The sequence below is a fragment of the Argopecten irradians genome, chromosome 5 (genome assembly GCF_041381155.1).
Source record: "Argopecten irradians isolate NY chromosome 5, Ai_NY, whole genome shotgun sequence".
Lineage (NCBI taxonomy): Eukaryota > Metazoa > Mollusca > Bivalvia > Pectinida > Pectinidae > Argopecten > Argopecten irradians.
Genome location: NC_091138.1, coordinates 34,248,165 through 34,272,559, shown reverse-complemented (window position 1 = coordinate 34,272,559; position 24,395 = coordinate 34,248,165). Strand labels below are relative to the sequence as shown.

At 33.6% G+C, this 24,395-nt stretch overlaps 3 protein-coding genes and 1 long non-coding RNA gene across 9 annotated transcripts in view; 1 reads left to right on the top strand and 3 right to left on the bottom strand.

Annotated features, from left to right (window-relative positions):
• Positions 1 to 46: 46 nt before the first annotated feature.
• LOC138323630 (uncharacterized) lies at positions 47 to 3,818 on the top strand. 2 transcript variants are annotated; one of them, XR_011208576.1, is made up of 3 exons: positions 47 to 443; positions 846 to 1,401; positions 2,091 to 3,818. It is a non-coding gene; the product is annotated as an uncharacterized lncRNA (long non-coding RNA). The 2 variants fall into 2 exon arrangements; XR_011208575.1 differs by having other exon boundaries at positions 47 to 1,401.
• Positions 3,819 to 6,377: 2,559 nt separating this feature from the next.
• On the bottom strand, positions 6,378 to 9,590 carry LOC138324546 (oxidized purine nucleoside triphosphate hydrolase-like). Its single transcript, XM_069269599.1, has 4 exons — positions 9,473 to 9,590; positions 8,852 to 9,026; positions 8,078 to 8,223; positions 6,378 to 6,920 (listed from the first exon to the last, which is right to left on the bottom strand). The coding sequence occupies exons 2-4, from the start codon at positions 9,001 to 9,003 to the stop codon at positions 6,733 to 6,735; spliced, it is 486 nt and encodes a 161-aa protein (XP_069125700.1). The 5' UTR covers positions 9,004 to 9,026; positions 9,473 to 9,590; the 3' UTR covers positions 6,378 to 6,732.
• Positions 9,591 to 11,695: 2,105 nt separating this feature from the next.
• Positions 11,696 to 20,324, bottom strand: LOC138323629 (enoyl-CoA delta isomerase 1, mitochondrial-like). Its single transcript, XM_069268372.1, has 8 exons — positions 20,168 to 20,324; positions 17,048 to 17,170; positions 16,257 to 16,381; positions 15,530 to 15,676; positions 14,868 to 14,963; positions 14,235 to 14,254; positions 13,402 to 13,580; positions 11,696 to 13,022 (listed from the first exon to the last, which is right to left on the bottom strand). Exons 1-8 carry the CDS (start codon positions 20,226 to 20,228, stop codon positions 12,847 to 12,849), a joined length of 927 nt encoding a protein of 308 aa, XP_069124473.1. The 5' UTR covers positions 20,229 to 20,324; the 3' UTR covers positions 11,696 to 12,846.
• A 774-nt stretch (positions 20,325 to 21,098) lies between these two features.
• LOC138323626 (trinucleotide repeat-containing gene 6C protein-like) overlaps positions 21,099 to 24,395 on the bottom strand; it is a 38,410-nt gene continuing 35,113 nt past the window's right edge. For all 5 annotated transcript variants that reach the window (XM_069268364.1, XM_069268363.1, XM_069268365.1 and 2 more), the window contains 2 exons: positions 24,123 to 24,187; positions 21,099 to 23,873 (listed from right to left, as the gene is read on the bottom strand). In XM_069268364.1, coding sequence (XP_069124465.1) covers positions 23,358 to 23,873; positions 24,123 to 24,187 — 581 coding nt within the window. In that variant the 3' untranslated portion in view covers positions 21,099 to 23,357. The remainder of the gene's footprint in view (positions 23,874 to 24,122; positions 24,188 to 24,395) is intronic.

The following is a 24,395-nucleotide window of genomic DNA, read 5'->3' as shown; positions in this document are numbered from 1 at the left end:
TTTATAATATGAACTAATTCTTCTTACATTTTATTTGCAGATGGATGTAAGTATAGTTTATTGTGTATACAGTATTTGCAATTTATAAACACATAAAAAATAACTCGATTTTATGTTGATCGAGCATTTGTTCAAAATTTGAGCAGAAAATTATGTGTATATATATATATTATGCAAGCACATTTAATGTGGATCAAATGAAAACAAAATGTATCAAAGGATGTCATTAATATTTTGTCTAGCTGTCAATCATTGTCAATCAAATCAAATGGCTTGGAACATAATTGATACGAAATTCATTCGGCGTTTTAAATACGTACATAATTATATAATTATCACATTATCAATTATGTTTGTATAATATTTTTTCTGTTTTCTCCCTCCACCTGCTTTTAAATCTGACTGTTGTTACCTGCATCATCGACAATCATGGCTAGGTGTTTGTGAGTATATTCTGTTACTCCATTATGTCAAATATGACAACAGACTTCCTTAGAATATCTTAACAATCTAAGCAAAATACCACGGCTAACAGAATAGAAGGCGACTGTGTATTCATATAAACTGAATATTTGAATTTGGATGAAGGTTGCTCACTTCTTGTATATCCAAATGAACGTTTCAACTTAGAGTTTTCAAGCTAAGTGAAACTACTAATGTGTTATTTTCTTTATGCATACAAAATTTGTATTTAACTTTTTGTCAATTCATCAATAACGACGTATGTTAATTTACGAGAACCGTCTGAAGGTTATCATAACATTGAACTTAATGACATTTAAATGTTACCTATTTAAATGGCTTCTTTTATCTTTTTCATTCCGTTTGCTGTGCTGATACCAAAGGGGGTAAGTGTCTAAACAAATTGTCAGCCGAATAAACTAATTTAACAAGCCTTTGCCTTAACAAATTTCTTTCTTTTAAATATTTCTTTAACAACATATTACACCCATGAAAGTTAGAACTCTTATGCTGACGAATAGCGAAATAATTGTATCATGCATTGATTGCTTGTAATGATTCCTCTCTTCAAAGTAATCACAAACAATAGATATCGATAAGATTGTTCTTTTTCAACAACATAAAATGCACTTTGAACACATTCTATTTTTTTCAAAGTTAGTTATCCTGTCAAAATAAAATTGCTGAGTGAATTTGCGACCCAAATGTTGGTCCTATTTTGCTGTAAATTTTGCTGAATATATTTGCATTGTACATAATGAGAAGATAATCATTCAGTACAATGTTGCAGTAAAAAACAATCATGTGTTTTTATGTGACTTTGTCCACAGTAACTTGTAAATAGATGTTTGATTTACTTACTAAGTAATTTTGTCCTCAATAAAAGTTCTCTTTCTTTCATACGCTTGGTGACCTGATCACTCCGGATTATAACAGGGGGTAAGTGGATTATATATATAACCTGGTAATCAGTTTCAATGGAAGATTTGTCTATATATATAAACTTCATTCATAAAACATAATCAACGGTATACATTTAGAGTGTACACTAGTAAGCTAACAAGAAAAGAATGCAATAGTTGTATTCACGATAGTCACTTTAAGATATATGGTGACAGATTAGCTTTCAAAAACAATAAATTGTCCTTGCAAGTTAAACAAATCCACTATTAAATTCAAAACTGAAGTTATCTTCGAATGTAATTTTGGTAAAGCAATTGACTTAGGTACATTCTTTTCGAGAAATTGTTGCTAGACCTATTATGTGGTCATAATTTGTACAGCTGTACAATAATAAGGCGATTTATGCTGAGGTCAATATTGTACAGTATTCAGATTTACATTTTACGCTTATGTCAGAATTGTAGTAAGCTTAACAAAAGGAAGAAATTAATATGTTTTCAAGTAAATTTGTCTACAAATGTATAAAATAATTCATACATGATTGTAGGTCTCTTTAATAAAAACATGGATCAGATCTCTTTTGGAGTCGTAATTTTGAACAAATGTGCAATCCTAACATCATAATCTTATGCTAAGTTTAGAATTGTATTCATATTTACATTTCATGCTAAGTTCAGAATTGTATTCAGCTTTACGATGTACAAGTCAATATTGTTTTCCTTCAGACTTGTTTTGCCTGTGGACGAGTTGACTACCAGCCAGGGTGCATGTCGGGACACCACCATTCGTGACGAAACAAGTGATGCTGCCGCCAAGTGATACCTTACGGACGTGACAGAACATCATTTGTACTACCAACAAGTGCTAAAAACTCGACAAAGACTTACAAATTGTTAAAGTACCAGCTTTTTATTAACAAATTATTCTTTATATTGCGGACAGCTGTTTTCACATATCTTTTGAAAGAAATTGGACATCATTTTGAGAAAAAAAAACTGCTGTGAGTTCGACGATCGAATATATTTTGTTTGGTAGTACATGCATTTACAATATAAAATATTTTAAATTCTTCTTGGAAGAAAGTTGTGATATTTAGTATATTCATCTTGGATTCACCGAAAACGTTTTACTTGATGGTTTTATCATTTGCTTTCGTGGGAAAAGGTTATAAAGAATTTTAGCAGATTCATCTTACTGCATGCTATGCCACATTCCGTATAGGAAATTACTTTTGCGGACAATTTTGTGATCTACCGAAAACAATTTATATATAATTTACCCATTACTTTTTTTCAGAATAACTTTTTGCAACTTCAATTATGTCCCGCAAATTTATCTTTCTCCACAAAAACGACCGATTTTACAATATAATCCTATGGCATTCAACTTCAAATGAAGCAATTACAACGGTAGATCTATTTAATATTATAATAAGTAACGTAAGATTCCAAATGAAACATAATTAACATTTAACATGTGAACATTTAACATGTAATGCAAACTTTCACACCCTTTCTGAGTAATCAATTACTTGCAGTAGACTGGATTAGTGGTCAAGATTAATCCTCCATACTTATGTCGGATTAGATTTGGTCCCACGAGTGTTGTTACATGAAATACATTTTGTATGTGACTACATGTTTATAAATCCAATTTTAACTTTGGATATTCATATTCCATTGAATTGCACACCTGGTTATAGAAATGAGAATTGATTGAATTTAATTCGACATCTGACGTTAAGGTTATCGGTTTAAGCGTTTAACTGTGCCAACACTCGGTGATACTGCATCTTTTATACGACAGATACTGTTTATAATACCTTTCATACTGTATATACACGTAATAATGGATTTTACCAATAAAGTATCATTCACAATTTTCCTTTTAACTCATTCACCCCTGAAGACACATTTAGACTCTTCTAAATCAAAGGCGAGATCAGTCAATAATGAAGTTTCATGGATGAATAAGGTAATGACAATTTCAATCTGTTCCAAAGCACAAAATATCAGTTCGGGATTGTTTTATAAACACGTTTGTTTCACGAGTCCTATCTGTATGTTGAAATTATTTAATAGAATAACTTATCCACTGAAGTCAAAAATATTTTTGTAGGGATTATTCTCATCTTAGTCATATTCACTAAAAGTAAATCCTGTTAATTACATTTTTTAATATTTGTTATTTTATATTTATATTAGCAAATATTTCTTGACACTTAGCTATCTCACGTTTCTTATCACAAGAACCTTTTATAGATTATATTATTTGTGATCGTACAATGTATATATAAATGACCAATGTAATGTTGATGTATGTAAAGAGACTCCATTCTTATTTACGTTAACTGTCAACGCTCACGGACAAATATATACTGTAGACCTCACTATCTAAATTAATTATAAACTCGATTTTTTTTTCTATTTGAATAAAATTGATAATGTACGAAACCTGTGTTTTGTTATTCTTTTTTAAAAGCGAATTTCAATGGAAACATGACGAAGAAGAAATGTCAACAACAACAAATTTGTGCTTACAAAGGAAAAATTAAATCAATGACTAAATTAGGACTGAATTAAAAAGTTTTTGGCAAAAATAATTAATTCTGTAAGAACCAAGAACATCAAGCAAAATAAATAAAGATAGCTTTACAAGTATATAAAGTAAAGTTTCAATCTACTTGAAATTAGACTTGTAATTCCACTCCACTGCAACACTCTATGACACACTCCAACAACTTTGTTCGATGCCACATTGTTTCAGAGCGTTATCGTAGAACATTGTAGCGGAGTGGAATTACTACTCTAATTTTAATCAATTTGAGCAAAGTCTTTTCATACTTTATATTAAATCGAAACAAAGAATGGTGAATAAAGAAACCAATCAACATATATGTAATTGTCTTGTGCGTGTACATTCGTATCTTTAGCCTCAATATCTTACTCATTCATAGAAAGTAGGTAAGAATATTGGTCCTAAACTGAACTTTTGAACTCATATTAATTAATACCTATTCTTGTTCACAGATTAGGGCGAACAATGATATAATCGAATTAATGTATTTTATGACTGAATGGGTCGGGAATTAAGGTGCCTGTGGTCAATAATTGCTTACATCAACACCAATAGCAGTTTTGTTTTCAAAACAATAAACTAATTTAAAAAGAGAGGTAAAAAATGATGAAAAAAAATATGATTTATATTAGCAAATATTTCTTGACACTTAAGCTATCTCACTTTCTTATCACAAGAACTCTTTTATGAGATTATATTTATTTGTGATCGTACAATTAATATATAAATGACACAATGTAATGTTTGATTATCAGTAACGAAGACTCCATTTCTTATTCTACGTTAAACTGTCAACGCTCACGGACAAATATATACTGTTAGACCTCACTATCTTAAAAATAATTATAAACTCGATTTTTTTCTATTTGAATAAAATTGATAATGTACGAAACCTGTGTTTTTGTTATTCTTTATTAAAAGCGAATTTTCAATGGAAACATGATGAAGAAGAAATGTCAACAACAACAAATTTGTGCTTACAATGGAAAAAATTAATCTCAATGACTAAATTAGGACTGAATAAAAAGAGTTTTTGGCAAAAATAATTAATTTTTGTAAGAACCAAGAACATCAAGCAAATAAATAAAGATAGCTTTACAAGTATGCAGAGTTAAGTTTCAATATACTTGAAAATTAAAACTTGTAATTACACTCCACTGCAACGCTCTATGACACCTCCAACAACTCTCTGTTCGATGCCGCGTTATCGTTAGGAACATTGTAGCGGAGTGGAATTACAACTCTAATTTTAATCAATTTGAGCAAAGTCTTTTGCTACAAAAAGATGCATGGCATGTATATGCTTTATATTAAATCGAAACAAAGAATGGTGAATAAAGAAACCAATCATCATACATGTAATTGTCTTGTGCGTGTACATTCGTATCTTTAGCCTCAAGATCTTACTCATTCATAGAAAGTAGGTAAGAATATTGGTCCTAAACTGAACTTTTGAACTCATATTAATTAATACCTATTCTTGTTCACAGATTAGGGCGAACAATGATATAATCGAATTAATGTATTTTATGACTGAATGGGTTGGGAATTAAGGTGCCTGTGGTCAATAATTGCTTACATCAACACCAATAGCAGTTTTGTTTTCACAACAATCAACTAATTTAAAAAAAGATGTAAAAAATGATGAAAAAAAATATGATGTTCTTAAACAGTATGGCTTACAATATCAATGCAAAATGATATCAATAATTTCACATTGAACAATATTACATCGGATGTCAATATCAAGAATGAAATAATATATACTTTCAAATTGTAAGAATATTTTGTTTTAGCTATGAACAACAACATTTTATAATCAAAACGTTAACCTGGTAAAGATGAACAGTTCCTTTCACAAAGTTTGATCAGTTTAGAAATACTGGTTATCCATTCTGAGAATATTTGAATTCACATAAGATAAAAAAAACTAAAGCTAGTATGATCACAAATATAAACAATTACAGTACTAACATAAAAAGACACCAATATTTCATAGTTTTCGCAAGTAAAGCATCCCCGGGAGGTCTTACCGAAACACTCATATCTACCAAAATGTCGCTATCTTTGCATAATCTCCATGAACATGAGTTTACATAAACTTTTATCTAAACAAGGATTTAAAAACATAATATAAAAACATATCTTGGTGTTTCAGTTTTCCATGGATTGATTTTTCATTCCAGATGTTTTTCCAGAAATTTAGTTAAAGGGACAATTCGCTCTAAGACTTCATTAAAATCTTGCACATATTTCGGAAACAAACCAGTTCTAACGGAAATTAGTCAAAACCTTAGTTAGTTTTACTAACATAAAAAGACACCAATATTTCATAGTTTTCGCAAGTAAAGCATCCCCGGGGAGTCTTACCGAAACACTCATATCTATCTTTGCATAATCTCCAAAATGTCGCTATTTGGCTATCAGTTTCAGTTTACATAAACTTTTATCTAAACAAGTATTTAAAAACATAATATAAAAACATTTCTTGGTGCTTCAGTTTTCCATGGATTGATTTTTCATTTCCAGATGTTTTCCAGAAATTTAGCTTAATATTTCAATATCTAATACCTTATTCCTATTTCGAATGGTGAATACTAGTAGCATAGGGATGATCAAGATAATGAACACTTTTGTATGGTAAACTCAATCATTTTCCATGCGCAAGTCGAAGATTCACTAATATCATGGTCAATTGACACACATTGTATGTTAAGAGTCAAAATGGTGGCTTCTTCTCTTCACATGAATGCAATGTCTCAGCAGATGGAATTAAAACTTCTTAAAATATTAACTTGTGCTGCTTTCTATTCTTTCCACTTCTTCTAAATTGTACTTAACAATGTCATTGAGTCCTTCAAACCAGAAATATCCAGAGAATGATTTGCCACCTAACAGCAACGGAAACCAAAATATATCGTCCGGCCACATCTGCTCAAAGGGGATGGACTTCTCGTCAAACCATTTAGGGCGCATTTCTGTTATGATAAAGTATACAATATATAAACATGCATTGGTTCCGTCTGGTTTATCATTATGACGTCCTATTAACAGACATGTTCATTTAAGGACGGCCTTCCATGTGAGCAATGTGTTGGGATATGTGGATGACTGTATGTCTAGGGAGGCTGCGGTATACCTTATTCGTGTTGGATGACTGTATGTCTAGGGAGGCTGTGGTATACCTTATTGGTGTTGGATACCTTATTCCATGGAGCAATGTGTTGGGATATGTTGGATGACTGTATGTCTAGGGAGGCTGCGGTATACCTTATTCGTGTTGGATGACTGTATGTCTAGGGAGGCTGCGGTATACCTTATTCGTGTTGGATGACTGTATGTCTAGGGAGGCTGCGGTATACCTTATTCGTGTTGCGTGTCCTTGTAATAGTGGAACTATTGTCCTTTAGATAGTGTCATCTCATGAAACCATGTCGCCGAAGACACCAAACAAATACACCTACCCGGTCACATTATACAGACAACGGCAAACCAATCGTCCCACTCCCTTAAATTTATCCTTCAATGCATAGATCATGTTGAACTTCCTTGTGTATTCTCGGAAACTCTGCTATATTCGTGTTGTGTTTCAATTTTTAATATTGCACTGAAGCATATATACTTAAGATAATTAAAAATCACACCCTCCCTTCCAAGGATGACCAAACCATCAATCTTGTAGAATTAAAGTGAGATAACAAGCACATCATCATACTACCAAAATGACAACAATATTTCAAGTATTCCTTCATTGGCTTAAAGGAAAACTTTGATAGCCCATTTTCCTTATTCGAATGTAGCAATTTCAGTAATTGTTTTTCTTTTATTTTTAAAATGACTGAAACAAGAAATGTTCAGGGCCCATTGCAGTTACACTATTTTCTATCATTCATCACCACTGCAATCCATGGTATATATGAAAGAAAATGACAATGAAGCAAAACATTTTTGCAATAGATATAATAGCTTATTTTCGATTCCTGCTACCCGGTGGAAGGGATCAGTTCTGTGACCAAGAAATCCAGTATTTGCGAAAACATCAGACCGTTAGGTCAAGATGAATACCCGTCAATGGCATATTTCATGACAGCAGATCTTTACTTTTTGGCCATTAATTTATGTCAATAAGGCTTACCTTCCGTTTCCTTTGGCTCTCCTTCAAAGTTATCGGAAGTGAATACATGTACTTCTAGTATCTGTGGTTCATCTTTAAATTCAAACTTCAGAAGTCCTACTTCCTTCAGATCGTCACAAACTACACACGATTCTTCCAGTAGTTCTCTGTATCAAAATATTACAAAATCAAAAAATTACAAAACACCTAATTAGCATCATTGAATATCAAAATGTCTTAACTCCACTACGCTAGACTGGTTATTGTCGGCAGGTAATCGACGATGATAATTAGTGTAGGAGTTTCGTATAGCTTTTAATTTGTTCTTAAAAACCACTAACGCTATGCACAGCTTCCAAAAATAAAGTTACAGTTTATAAAATAGAAATTATTCTTTTTCCTAAACAAAAAAAATACACAAAGTTCTCAAACAAAAAACTTTTGCAATAAAACAGTACGTATCAGTACGGATCACATACACATCTATATACATGTAGATATGTATATATAATATATGTTATGTATCTTCTCTTTTCCTACAGAGTCAAGCAGTTTTTGTTTATTGTTAGTTGTGAGTGAGTAGCCCCTGTTACGCCAAAGATTTGTTTTATGGTTTCTGATAATCTTTCAATCCATCAATAAACAGTCAACATCCTTTCCTTGTTTTGAGTTATGTATATATAATATATGTGTGTTTAACTGTGTTATTGTGTTTCTTGTATTAAATTTATTTAACTGACATAGAAAGGCCATGCTGTCATTTCGAATCTTCCAAGAGTCAAGTTTACTATATACCTCCTTGCGGCAGCTTTTATAGTTTCACCAGGCTCCACTTTCCCGCCAAATCCATTCCACCTTCCGGCCCCAAACCCCCTTTTCTTCATTCCCAGCAATATCCTTGGTGCCTGCCTGAGTAGCACTAAGGTCAGTAATTTATTGGTTGTCATTTTATAGACTTGTTCACGGAGATCTGCAAGTGATATTTAAAACATACATGCTGACAACCTGTTACACAGCCATGCAAACACATGGTGCGTACACATTTTTACAAGCATAGTTAACTTCACGGTTAAAATACACAGTTTAGTAAATTTGATATTGTGTGTTTTTCACCTTTGGAATTCAATAGAGATTATTACCTATATATTAACTAACTATTTTACTATCGAAAAATATCTTAAAACTAAACGGCTGTCTTAAGATTATCACTTATGATCAACAAATATTGAGTCATTAAGCTAATAAATCTTTTGAAACGCGCACATGTCGCAGGTTACAGTTACAGTTATGTGCACTTGTAATATCCATGCTAACGGGTTTAAAACACTAAAATAATGTATCAATATAACATATGGCATCTTATTTGCCATCATAATAAGCATATTAGGCTAAGAATTGCCAGATCGAATACATTACCTTTTCATAACAATGACCACGTTGTACCACTATTTGTGGTTTCACTCACAGAAGAGTGAAATATATAGGAGTAGCCCCCCTTTAAAGTAGATTCCGTCATTAATAATAATATGTGTGGTGCCATGTGATATTAAATAGAGATATAATGGTTCCTCACTTCTAACGCATGCTGAAAACGTTTGAATGTTTCCAAATCAGGTTGCTTGAAAAGCATTATGACAATACACTGCATATTATAGACTATATGGAATTAAACATTTATAACTCTATGCAGCATTCATAATTCACACTTTCTTTCACTAGACCGTCTTTGTGACTTAAACGATTTCATTTTAAACTGCTGTTTTGGTTTAAAAACACTCAAGTACCAAAGTCTGTTAATCTGACGTTTGCTCGATTTCTTGACAGCCATATCCAGTCGTATCCATTATGGTATATCAACCTACAAAATCCAAATAATGTCTTTATTTTTAAATAAAATAAAAACTAAAGCACTGTAGCCAGCTGCAATCATTGAATCAAAATTTATGCTTTGCCATTTGTGGTTGAATGGGAATTTGTTAATCGTAAAAAGCACGTTCAAAGCTTGATGACAATAGGTCATCCTGACCCTTCGAGTCAGAAGAGCTAAACACATAATACTAGACCGATAAGAAGTTATGACATCTCCTTGGTCTTCTTTCAATGTAACTGGAGTTCAAAAGTTCCGAGCTTGACCTTCCAACAGGACTACCTTGTTAGTTCAAACTACATGTACCATACTCTCCCTGAAATACCTTTGACTAGCGAAGTTGATGTACCGTAAGATTGCAATTTCCTTGCAAAACGGACACAGACACTTCAGTAGACTAAACATATACTTATAACACAGAAGATATTGCATGGTTGATATATTTTTTTTCTTAAATGGGACTAAATTTCAAAATAAATGTCAGTAATTTGGCCAGATATGGCCAGATAATTTGGCCACCCGAGCACAGGTGGTAAGCCCAGAACAGAGCCCTTCTCAGGATGACCTGTAGCCCCGTGGACCCCATCCTCGATATTCCAGGGGTTCCGATCACTTACGATCTCTACACCCCTGGACAATCTCATAGTGAAATTGAAGGCAGCTCAGCTGAAAACATTTGACCAATCACAGGCTAGCAAAGATTTCCTTTGAAGACTACGGAGAGAGCGACGCCGAACATTAAAGCCTCACAGTCAACCACTGTGTACCGTTATACGACCCTTTTGATGTACATCAAATGACTAAATTACCTGTTCTAATCTGTTGCCTCCAGTTTTACTATGAGATAGTCCAGGGGTGTAGAGATCGTAAGTGATCGGAACACCTGAATATTGAGGATGTGTGGACCCCTATGTACTACAAGTATGGAGTTTGTATGTCTTGTAATTGAAGATAACATTCAAAAGTGAAAAAGCCTTGGACTCTGATATAGGTACCAATATGACCATCTTGTTGACAACTCGGTCCCGAAAGGCAATATGCACAACAACGGCCCAAGGGGAACCTACATATGTAGTTTGAGAACGATCCCTTCAGTACTTTATGAGAAATAGTGATAACAATGTTTTAAATCAAATTCCAAGATGGCTGCCTGGTGGCCATCTATTTAAATGAGTGGCCCACCAACCAACAACTTAGGCCCAAGGGGCACATACATATGGAATTTGAGAGCGATCCCCCAGTAATTTCTGAAAAATAATAGCAATCACAAACTTTAACTATCAAAATTCAAGATGGCTACCAGGTGGCCATCTTGTCAACCGTTCGGTCCCAAAATGCAATATGCACAACCAGGACCCTGGGGGAACCTACATATAAAATTTGAGAAAAATCCCTTCAGTTCTTTCTGAGAAATACCAATAACAAACTTTAACTACCAAAATCCAAGATGGTTGACTGTCAGCCATCTTGTTGACCGATAGGTCCCAAAATACAATATGCTCAACTAGGGACCTAAGGGTACATATATGAAATTTGAGAAAGATCCCTTCAGCACTTTCTGAGAAATAGTAATAACAAGAATTTTTAATGGAAGGACGGACGGATGGAAGGACAGACCCACGGACAAAAAACAATTTGATAAATTTAAAAGTTGGCATCCGAAAAGGTAAGAAAACAAGCCTCAGACACTCAACACATTATCCTTTATATCAGTTATAAAATTACTTACCCTATATTTAGAAAGTTATGTGAAAACAACTAATCTGAATACATTATTTACAAAATATGAATTTATTCACAAAATATATATCATATAATCACATCAAATTGCTTACAAACTTAATTTTCATAAATTTGTGACTTGCTAAATCTGCATATAATGCTTCAGTCAATTTATCAATGAAACAATTTCATTTTGACTGTTGTGGCTTTATTGTACACTATAAATGTATTTAACATAAATTGTGCAGATAGACGTTAATACATGTATATCATAATTATCCTGGTTATATTACTATTCATGGCCAGACATGAGCAAAATTCTGGACTCAGAAAACCAGCAATGGATCCTGAAACAAGAACACTGATATTTCCAATCTAGATTGCTGATATTTCGTTCATTGAATAGTGCTTTGAATAATCTGAAATGTGTTATAAACTAAGAAAAATATTGACGCGTACATAATATCCCAGTTAATTAAAACTGCATGTACAATAACAGAAGTTATATTTCACAGGTTTATCACATGATTGCTGAATCTCCTAATACCAAATACCAGTATTATCTATTTTATACAAAGCTTGTCTGGTGAAATGGCTATCATAAGTTAAAGCACCATATTCAAATAATGTTACAACTCCCATAGTAAGTTATCAATACCTCAAACCACAGGGAACTGGTACAAATTTCTAACCAACAGTATTTATATATTTTATCATATTGATTATTTTGGTAGATCCGGCCTTCGGCTGCCACTTGCCGAAGGGTAAATTGCGCTCCATTGTGCTATATAGTTAAATATTGTCTACTTTGTCCCGCATTACTGTTTGTATCCTTTTATGTAATCGAGTTCGTTTTTTGTATGTCTTGATAAAGGGGCAGATCGTCTTGAAAATTTGACAATTTTATTTTGTCCACACGGTTGGAATTACTTCCTTGTCCCAATATAATAATTATACTGTTGGTTAGAAATTCATGTCAGGTCCCTGTGACAACTATGCGATGTTGGAATTTAAGCATTATGTTTTCTTAAATTCTAATCCTTCCTTCAATTTAAACACACACTAAACCCAGAAGTTTTTTCATGTATTCAACTTAGAAGACAGTCAATTTAATTCCCTTGACCACAGAGAATAACAACCTAAAGTATTAACGATGTCTTCTGTTTTGTAAGATGATCGACAGTCAATCACAAGTTATGGCCTACTTTTTCTGCTGACTTTTCTTTTTAAGCATTTCTAAGTACATTCCTAATGATTTCTGCACTGAATCTCTGATAGCAAAGTTCTTAAAATTAGCAACATCATCTTCCCGTCGCAGTCTCAGTTTCTCTAGAGTCTCCCTCCTCATCAAGTCCTTACTGAGCTGGCGGGCAACCTCTGCAATAAAGAAACAGTAGGTTAAATAATAAAATCAGTCATATAAAAATAGATTGAGAGTTATATACTATACTTTCAAAACAATCATGAAAATAACTTGAAACTATTAAGCAAATACTTACATCCTTAAACTTGAATGAAAATAAGAATAAGACAAAAATGGATGAACTTCATCCCTTTCCACCCTCGATTGCTCCATCACAATATGTGCCAGGTATTATGTGCCTATGGAGATTTGCTTTGGCAATATTCTAATCTAAACTATGTTTCTTTTGCTATAACAATGTAAACTTTTGAGTATGAAACAAAATAAGATCATTTATATGAAGACATGGTACAAAACAATTGTTCTTCCTATAGCGGTACTGTAATTGCTGACCTGGAATTTTGAGATACTGCTTCATTTTCTCCTGTGCGGCAGCTTGGATCTCTTCCTGTGGTACAATCTTGTCGATGAGTTTAATATCGAGAGCCTGGTCTGTACTGTACATTAGACCAAGAGTGAGAGCGTGCTCTGTCTCACGGTTACCAATAACTCCTTGCATAGTGTCCTTGAACCTGTAACAAATAATCTTAACAAATATGTGGGTCTCGAGATACCAAAAGAATGTGGACTAAGTCCCACCTTCCGGTGATTGTGTTGTCATGTGAAAATCAAAATAGGACCTCACAATATGAGGAAAGTGGAACTAATAGATGGTAAATCATACTTTACTGACACCATTTTGGTATCTAGAAGCCTATTTATTTGTAAGCTTTCTAGGAGAACTCTTCAGAACTGACATCAAGACAGAGAGCTCCTATTCCTGTATCTTTTTAAGAGAATTTTTTTAACACCATGATAAACAGATTCTAATAACTAGACTTTATACATGGTGGATCTTCTTAGTCAAGAATTAAATCACCAGCTGCTTCCTTCATTTAATTCTGAGTACCATCAGTATTAAAGCAAAACTATACATCATCTTTTTTCTTTTATTTACATAAGACAGTTGTAATCCCACTTTCAAGCAACTACAGGCAAAACAATCATGCATCAAATAAAAATAACAATTTAGAATTAGCAATAATGTGATATTTATAATTAAACAAATTGATCACATCATATCTAGTGAAGGGGCCACTAATTAATTAATCTATAAATTGTCAAATTGATGTAATCTATAAATTGTCAAATTGATTATCTAAATAAAGTAAAATTCATAAGCTTACCAAAATGGTGCAACGATGCCCTGAAAGAGAATGATATACATGTATGTTGAAACATTTTATTTGACGTATACTTATCTTCATTCATTTATATACATGTATTATTATGTTTTTCCATACATTTTTGAAGGAGATTTTCCTGTGCTTGTTGGTATCATTACATATTCCTAATTTTTTTTACAACTTTCTATTAACAGATACGGCATATACACATTATTCCTGGGGTAACTCATCCTCGATACTCCAGGGGTTACAATAACTGGCGTTATATCCTCCCCTGGACTATACTCCAACACCCGACTTCAAAGTCACACAGTCAACCACAATGTACTATTATATGGCTCTTTTGATGTACATCACAGGATTATATTACCTGTTCTGTTCTGTTGCCTACAGTTTTGCTATGAGATAGTCCAGGGGTGGATTTAACAACAGTTATAGTAACCCCTGAAGTATCGAGGATGGGGGCAACTACCGAGGTTTGTAAGGACATATTCCAGGGATTATCAAGGATAATAGTCAACATACACATGGAAATTCTAAATACCACGCTATACCTTCAATGGGTACATTTTTTCACTTGTTAACATTTATTCATAAACAGAGGAATTCCCGTCTGATCACACTAACACTTACCAGTTGAGTTTCGTTAAGACCGATGGTGTAGTTTGGAGCCATGAACCTGTAATCACAACAGGTAGCAAGGAGGCAGCCTCCAGCTGGACTGTGGCCCTGAAAACATCCAAAAATTACATAGTTCATTTAGCAAGTCTATACATAACCTGTATGAAAGGAGAAAACATGAAGACAAACTGGTAAAAAGGTACCGGTATTTCAGAAATTTTTCATTCTTTTACATCAAAATGATCTGAAAATTTCTGAGTTTTTAAGTCATGTACACATACAGTATAGCCTTTTATATGTGTTGTTAAATTTCTAACAAGGTTCTTGTTGAAATACATAGCAAAGTGTTGCAAATCTATAGGTGATATTGCAATAAATTTTTTGATAAAAAGTTATATTAAAAGAGATTTTTGCTATATTTTTTGTCTACACATTTACTTTTAACTTTATTGTGACTTATATATATCCGCATACAGATATGTAAAAATATTAATCACCTTAAATTGACATTTGGTTTCTTTTCTGTCAAATACCTTCAGCTTACATAGCAGAGTTATCAAACGTGATAACGAAATAAAAATTAAAAGTGTCCAAGAAACTTTTAAACAAAATCTTAGAAAACTTGTGTGTGCCTAGACCTTCATTGTCTGACCACTGTGTTGTCGACAACTTACATTGATGGCTGCGATGGTAGCCATCTTAGAACCATACAGTCTTAACCAGACATCTTGTAGTGACCTCCAGAACACCTGTAATCTCTCCACGTCTGGCTGGTACATCTCCAAAATGTCCAATCCCGCACAGAAAATCTTAGGTACGCCCTATGGAAGGTAACAAGAATAGTTGTAACATAATTCGGATACAATGAAACCTGCTTTAGCGACCACCTTTGTATAAAGACCACATGCTTTATAAGACCACTTTCTCAGGGTCCCAAATGATCATTTTAACCTGTGTTTAAAGACCATTTGTGCTATATAGAAACCACTTGGGTGGTCTGGTCTTTAATGACATTTGTGACTGTACTCTATAACCAATAAAAGTTAGCTACAGATGTAAAAATTCTGAATATCAAATATTGATTATGAATATCAAATACTGTAAACGCAAAAATTTCCGTGAGGTGGAATTTACGCTAATTACGCTGTGGGAAATTCCTCCACGCATATTTTGCGTATGTATGAAACTTCAATACTATGAGATTTATATACCGCAAAAATAATGTCATGACATGTTTTTCATGTGCAAATCATGAAATTAAACATTTACGCTCACAGTAAATTGAGTATTGATTGTGCATATCAAATCCACTATGATAATTAACTCAAATTAATAAATTCTGAAGAAAATAAGAAATCAAATAATAAATTATTGTATTTTTTAGAGTGGTCTATAACATACTGATGTCAAGATAAGTCCTCTGCACTTTTCATTCTCTAACTTCTCCAGCGCTATGCTTATACTGGTCAGGTACTCAAGGTTGAGACTGTTGACAGGTGGGCGGCACATTTTCATGGTCGCAACCCCTGGAAGAGGAAATACCCTACTACAAATTTAAGGTAATGAATTCTTAAAAGAAAAGTTAATTAAAATAAATAAACAATACACACTATTACAATGACAATTAAACTTAAATGCAGCAGCATTCATAAATTTGTATTTGCATATTACAGAGTTATCTTCTCTTACAGGTAGGAATTAATTGTGGTTGAGTGCGTAAAATCCTTATATATAGAGAATGGTGCAATATTTAGTCACAGACTAATGACAAACAGTATCTACCAGCAAAAGGAGATACGTCTGTAATAAACAAAGACCGGATCTTGTTACAAAATGTAATTTTAAAAGTGAACTTTCATCTTTTTTATAATCATTCATTTAAAGATAGAACTGTCGTCCAGGAGCAGGCCAACATATACCCTGTTCTGTTTATATCATTGCTTTTAACAAAAAGGCACAGCTCTGAAAAAGGTGGAGTTGTCCTGTTATAGATTGTGCACACCTAAGATTTATTGCCACCAAATTTTATTGAGATCTCTCCAGTTGTTTAGGAGGAACTAGTAGTTGGTTGATCTTTGTGTCTACAGATGGACAGAAGGATGGATAGAGAAATGGACAACCTGAATCCAGTATAACCTCCTATCTTTGTTATTGGACCTAACACATAAAGCAGTATAAGTATGTTTTTTCACCTGTCTTGCTGTCCACATCTACCTGTAGATTAGAATCATTTTCTGTTGACATAAGTCTGACAGCTGTCCCTCTTTGTACAGGGGCTGTACAGAGCCGTGTTAAAGTTCTGCATGCCTGTATTCCTGGATAAAAATTTTGAAATAAATTCATTAAATTGTAGAATGAAAAGTTCATCTGATAAATTTATATAATGTATTCAACCCAATAAGCGCCCATGTCCCTAATAGTGCCCTCCCCCTTTTTGATTTCAATTGTCCACGCATAAATAAAGACCAAAACTACAAAATACTGTCTAGATTTGCAATAATTTCGCCTTATTAGCACTTTTTCATTTTTTCCAATTTTTTAAACGCCCTGGGCGCTTATTGGGTCGAATACGGTAGCTGGAGTTCAACTTAAACAATGCAGACTGCAGAGTATGCATGTTCTTAGAAATTTACAATTTGTTACAGTACATTATATATATATATATATATATAGTGTCAACTACTGCAAAGGGTTCTGAATCTCATCCAAGAATAAATACATACATTGTGTTGGTCACAGTGGTAAATCAAAAGTGATCTATACCAATACATCCTGTTTCAGACCAAAGCATTTTCTATCCTAAAATGAGTATACATGCATTTGTTCTGGTAGAAGCGGATATTGATAATGCGTCCTTCCAAAATTATGCTTTTGTTGAAATAGTCTGCTAAACCTGCCTGCATTAGAAGGCTTTTTGGAGATTTGTTTTTACCAAATTATATATATACACTGTATATATATACCTTATTCAATCCAATAAGCGCCTTTGTCCCTATAAGCACCCCTCCCCCTTTTGATTCCTCAATTTCAAGTGCCCAGGCGTAAATAAAGACTTAAACTATCATAACTGTATAGGTTTGCACTTTGTTTTTGCAATGATTTCTTCTTAGTAAGTATCTTTTCATTTTTTCAATTTTCAAAACGCCCTGGGTGGTTATTAATTGGGTCAATTATTTTAGGCCAAAATAAAAACCTAATAATATAGGCAGGCTTAGCGGACTATTGTTGAAAATGCTAACCAGGCTATGTTCTTACTGGTATAATGATTGGACTGGACCGAATACCAGTGACCAGTTACCTCATTTAGCAGAGTAAGCTAGTGTTTGCAGGTCACGGACTAAAGCATCAGTCTGGTGATTGGTCCCTACATTTTCTCATCTCCTTGTTATATTCCACACAACCTTTCTCAAAGTCTTCGCCTGACAAGTTTTTATATTCCCTGCTAAGCAGTTGACACTCCCAATGCTTGAAACAAGGGTCAGGGGTTGACCAAAGAAAAATTTTGGCCATACTGGGGTTCAAACCCAGGACCTCAACACTAGCTTGATGCTTTATTTAATGAGCTACACCTTAGCTGCAATGATTGCCCTGGTACATACTATAGGTGTCATACTAATAGCTCATATTGATTATACTGCTACAACTGGGGCAATAAGGAACTTATTAAGGATGTATTCTTCTGAGGTTTCAGTCCCGTTGAAGTCTCGTTTCAACATAGATCAAAGAAGTTATGAGATTTTCAAATATAATTTATCAGTATCTGTAGCAAGTTGCCAGATGCAAAATTTGGCAAAAAATTACATTTCTATTTTCAGTAGATTTTTTTATACAGGGATTTTAAGAAATAGCCCATTTAGCGGCCATTTTGAAATTGTGTCTTTTTTCGCTTCAAGTAGAGCCACAGTTTTTCCATTTTTTACTGAAATTGTTTTTACTAAAATCATCACTGCGCCAGCATTTTTAGCTGTATTTAGCTAATTTTAGCTGCAAATCGTTACTAGGTTCGTAGTTATTAAAATATTGGGCATGAATATGTGAAACGATACACTTTTGTGAGTTTATTTTTACATTTAATGGTAATTTGGGCACTTTTATTTTTTACTCTAAAATACTGAAAAATAACAAAAATTCAAATGGGGCAAAAAAGTAAGCACACGGACCCCCAATTTTTCTTCCTGATTTAGAAAGAACTACCGTTTCCCTATTGATATGCAAAATAATAACAAAAGTTTAATACCAGAACTTTTTCTATAAAGCGTTAAATTTGGCAAAAATGGCTGAAAATGGTGCATTTTGTAGCTCAAAATTAGGGGTAGGGGTAGCATATGTTGTTATTCTGAGAAAAAATATTAGTCTAATTGATCAAAACTGGTATATTTTTAAAGTAGACTACTAGAAAATGAATTCTACAAACATTCATTCATATCAAACATCTCATTAGGAAATTATGGCTTTAATCGCTATCTCATATGGTCAAAACGGCAAAATTCCCATAAAATCCAACATTTTGTCAACTAGGTGTCTTCGAGTGACAAAAGCTCAAAAACGAGCACACGGACATATGTTTTTTCTTCCATTTTCTTTTATGGTACGAACTCCTTTTTCCAAAAATCTATATGAGAAAAAAAGTTTAATACAAGAAAATTTTGACTTCTCAGAGGTGTACACCCTTAATCATGACATTCATCTTCAGAGTGACAGCATCAAAAGAGTCAAGTAAAGGCAACCTCGTTGAAAACATATATAGTAATGGAAAGTAGCCACCAGCTACTACCCAAATGTCCTGTCCCTTGTATACAGGCGTCTGCTTCTGAAGTTCTGGATTGAAAACTCTATCTAATAGCCTAGTACCCCTACTACATATAGTAGGGGTACTGTACTAGCCTAAAGTAAGCTTATTAGGCCTTTCTATATTTTTTTCAAACCATGCAGAAGCAGACGCCTGTGCCTTGAATAACACCATAGATTGCCAATTTACAATGCACACAACTTTGTTAATTTATATTAGATGAAATAATTAAGTAAGATTATACGATAATACCGATACAATGTACTGTAAAGTATTTACTTATTTTAGCAACCTTTGGACTTAGTTCATGGTGACATTTTTATGACCCGCTGCCGGGGGTCACTCGAACAGTTTTGTTTACATTGCCGTATGTAGACCTAGCCAAATTAAGAGTTCGTGGTATTTCATTAAGCAAATAATGATCTGCATTTTTGGTAATTATTTCACAGATGAATGGGCCGTTGCAAATATAATAACGATTCAGATAGCCTAGTGTCATAATCAAACTTCCCTTCATACTTACCCCTTGTCCACGAAGTCGCCATGTTGTCTTCTACCGGCAAAGGGAAGTAACTCTCGTTCATTCCTGTGAATGACAGGTGCTCCTCTGGCCAGTTTTCGAAATGAAACGTGGTATTCTGTTCAATACTTTCCTCTTGAATTGTATTTCTCCCATCATATCAAAATGTATATCCTTATAATGAATGATTGATTTCCCTCAAAATATTCTGCATTAGTCACAATTAAACAATATATAACTAAAATGTATACCCTACTGTACTGAATACTGCAGTAGATTCATATATATATGCAAGTAGTTTCCAATCTCTATATATAGGAGGAATGACAGGTGTTCCTCTGACCACTTTTTTCGGTCATAATGTATAACGAAATGAACGTCGTATGGTGTTCGCTCCTTTCCTTTTTGAAAGTGTATTTTTTCCTTGTGATTTTCCCCTTAAACGATAATTCATTAGTCATAATCAAATTATAAGGGCTCATGTATTTTTGCAAAGGTTACATTTTGGCTATTGTGCTGGTGTACATAATTCAAGGTAATTACATAAAAAAAATCCTGTAATTTCATGCAATGTTTTTTTCAGTGGCTAGAGAAGCAAACAACCCGGTCTATGCTTCCAACCACCAAATACTGTAAACTACAGTTCTACAATGCTTCACAATTAGCGACAAACAAACTTTATATAATATGCAGCAGCATTCTTCTATCAAGTGTGTTGTACACCTTATTACTTAAATTTGTCATATTCCATTTTCTTCTTGGTCCTTCAACTACGGGCTTTTCCATCCATATATATGAAACTATAATATTGGATTTGACCTATAATTTGACTCGGCTATTCTAGTATAAGTTTAACTTAGATTTTCACAATTTTTTCCCCATAAAGACAGCATCTATATCGATGTCGACTGAAAAAAATACACAAACAACTTGATCACATGGTAAAGTTTTATTAATACATTTCAAAGCATGCTACGAGCACAATATACATGTCATGTCAAAATGTAATTTTTCTATCACTTTGAGGATAAAAAAGCTGCCTGCCGATCATTCTATCCTAGGATATCAACCAGTGCTTTGGCAATCTAGTTTTCCAGGCCTCTCCTTATCCACTTAATACCATCATCTAGATCAAACATTTGGTCATATAAAAGCAGAGTTTTTGTAAGTACTTTACATACATACATCTTTATATTTTTTTATGATTTTTTTTCAATATATATAACTTTCCTCTCTTTACCTTAAATACAAATGGAATCAACAGGTACATACATAATGGTAGTGTTTACCAATATCATTGTCTCCAATGGTTAATAACATACTTAAACGTAATTATAGCATCACTCGGCGAGTCAGGCCTGGTACATTTTGGGGTCATAGCAGGCTTAGACATCACCATAATGGAATCACAATACGCTATGAACAGAAACTTTTGCCATTATAATAATCTTATTAGTCCATCTGAGGTCAAACTACTTCAATTTATCACAATGTACAAAAAAATAAAATGCTGCTGACTCTGCAATTTGAGAATTCTAAAGACTGGCACTACTACATTAGCAGGAATCCCATCACCCAAACATGGGGCATAGAACCAGATCATTTTGATACAATGCCATAGGTAGGTATCTATATATTAAAAAGAGAACAACATACAATCTACCAACAAAATGCGCTCATAGTGTTCACCATTATGCTATTCATAATTATACAAAACATGGAAGTCAGGATGTTTGGGCGGCTGTGTTCAGACAATACAGCAGTAGTTGGTCTTCTGATTGTTTCAGTAAGCAAGCGAGACATTCAAAACAATTTCACTTGAAATAAGACACATATTTTACGAATCAAACAAAAACATTCATACACTATTTGTGAAAACATATAATATATAAAACGAACACTTTTCATGGATTATTCATCATATAACTTACAAAACATGATCAGTAACATTTGTGTATCAGTATTTTTTTCTTGATAAAGAGTGGGCTAAAAATTTGGTGGGTGAGAAATGTATATAAACTCTGGTTTACACAGTATCACCTGTAGCACTAAGAGGGAACAATATTACAGGATACCCTGTATTGTTAGCAAAATCACAACATTCTGTCGCACAATAGAATGATTGAATATAGATATTATGGGGGGAAAAAAACAGCACACGCTCTTGAGCAAGCACAGTCACACAACCCAAAAAAACCATCAAAGACATGAACAAAAATATGGCTACATATAAATTATATAGCAACAAATTGTCATCATTATTGTATCATTATCATAATAATGAAATGTTTGGCCAATATAGATTATTAATTAAGGAATGACATTTCAACAATTCAGTTAAGAAGACAAAAAGAGAACGCCAGTCCACTTTAAGACAGACTTGGCAGTGGACTGTACAATCACATTACATGGAATATTCATATAATATATAGTCAATAATAATCACCGTGTGTCGACGCACACACTTGGCTCAACATTCATCAACATTTTCTACAACTACATAGTATTATAACATAAATTAAACTGATTGATATATATTCATTTTTCAATATCACAGTAAAATAACCTGCAATACAACAACAGGTTCATCAATCCAAACATCATAAAAATAAATTCACACATACCCATTTGATAGATATTTTATATTTTTTTTCTTTTTTTTTTTTCTTCTTCTTTTTTAAATACAGTACATTTTACATACATCTGGTTGCATTCATATCTTTGCATTACAAAATGGCAATTAAAGAAGTCATGAGTGACTGACATAAATAAAAGACTCTTACAAACATGAAATCTGAGGTTATTTGTGCAGATGACTTAACCTTCATCAGAAGAGTTGCCAGATTTTGGTGAGAAACTACCCAGACTACCTGACAAGAACAAGGGAATTCTGAAAGACTTAAAAATACTTCATCAGAAGTATGAAAAAATAAAAATGGGCTTTACTTCTTTGAAGCAGCAAGCACCAAAGTATTTGCATCAACTCTGGTGTCTGGCAGTCTCACCATAACCAACAACTCGAGAACACATTTGATGCTTATCTAACAACTACAATAATATTAATAATAATGAATCAATAATAATAACACTATTGGAATACTGCTCCCACCTCTGACTAACCCGCATGAATTGGAGATCACACACGACATGGGAGGGAAACCACATTTAATAATATAAAAGAAAACAAAACATTTTACATAGACTCCCCTAACATATTACCAAGCAAACTAGCACTGTGGTCTTCCATTCCCCATAACCCCCCACTACTAGTACCCTGTCCTGATCCGGCCCCCCACATACTATTACTGTTCTGGATGCCCGGAGCCATTGGGACTACAGAGGGTGTAGGATTCCAGGAGCCCAGATCCCCCACACCACTGGTAGAAACAGACCTGCCCATTCCCCCTCCTCCAACAGTAGACCTGTACTGCTGTGATTGCTGTTGTTGTTGCTGTTGTTGCTGAGACCATTGACTAGGCTGAGAAGTTGACATGGCGTTCTCAGCAAATCGTACTGCTTCGGCTTCGGATACAAATTCGGCTACAATAGTTGTGTTTGAGAGAACGCAAGTATTAAGGGACTTTTGAGCTTTGATTGCTTCCTCCTTTGTGTTGTAGCGAACAAGGGCTTGTCCTTGATTCAGACTCAAGTAAAAGCAGATCAAAGGTCCATGCTGTAGGCATAGAGTACGTAGAGTTGATCCATCAATCTACAAAAGAGAAATCACACAACTTAGAAACTTTTCAATTCATCATATTAATGAACAAAACATTTTGTTAAACATATAATTTTGTCGTCAATATAAATTCAAAGTGAAACTAATGTACAATGCACCAATTTTCAGTGATCCATATATATACATGGACATGGTTCTTTTTTACTTATATATATGCAAATTCTGTATCATGTTTCACAAATCTTTATATAACTCTTTAATATCAAATGTTTAGAGTCATACCTGTGGAGTCAAGTTCCGTAAGAGTAAACAATTGGAAGGAGCTCCTGCCCAATTGCCAGCACTTCCTGCAAGATATCAAAGAAAGAAACATTCTTAAAAATCTTTTCAAGATATGGATACAATGTCACTTGAAATGCACTACATCAAAACAATTATGTTGGTATGGTATTTGTCATAATTGGAATGCATTACAAAACATTTATTTATGTTGGCAAGAAATTATTTTGTACTTCCTGTTGATCATTTTGTGCAAAGAGCAGTAATAACTTTCTA

Excerpts from the sequence above, each read along its gene's own strand:
- LOC138324546 (XM_069269599.1), bottom strand. The coding sequence starts at position 9,003 with ATGACAACCAATAAATTACTGACCTTAGTGCTACTCAGGCAGGCACCA. Across the intron at positions 8,224-8,851 it reads ATAAAAGCTGCCGCAAGGAG|AGAACTACTGGAAGAATCGT; the intron begins GTATATAGTAAA and ends ATTTTGATACAG. Across the intron at positions 6,921-8,077 it reads AGAGCCAAAGGAAACGGAAG|AAATGCGCCCTAAATGGTTT; the intron begins GTAAGCCTTATT and ends TTATCATAACAG.
- LOC138323629 (XM_069268372.1), bottom strand. The coding sequence starts at position 20,228 with ATGAACGAGAGTTACTTCCCTTTGCCGGTAGAAGACAACATGGCGACT. Across the intron at positions 15,677-16,256 it reads GAGGACTTATCTTGACATCA|GGCGTACCTAAGATTTTCTG; the intron begins GTATGTTATAGA and ends TACCTTCCATAG. Across the intron at positions 13,581-14,234 it reads GGCATCGTTGCACCATTTTG|GTTCAAGGACACTATGCAAG; the intron begins GTAAGCTTATGA and ends TATTTGTTACAG.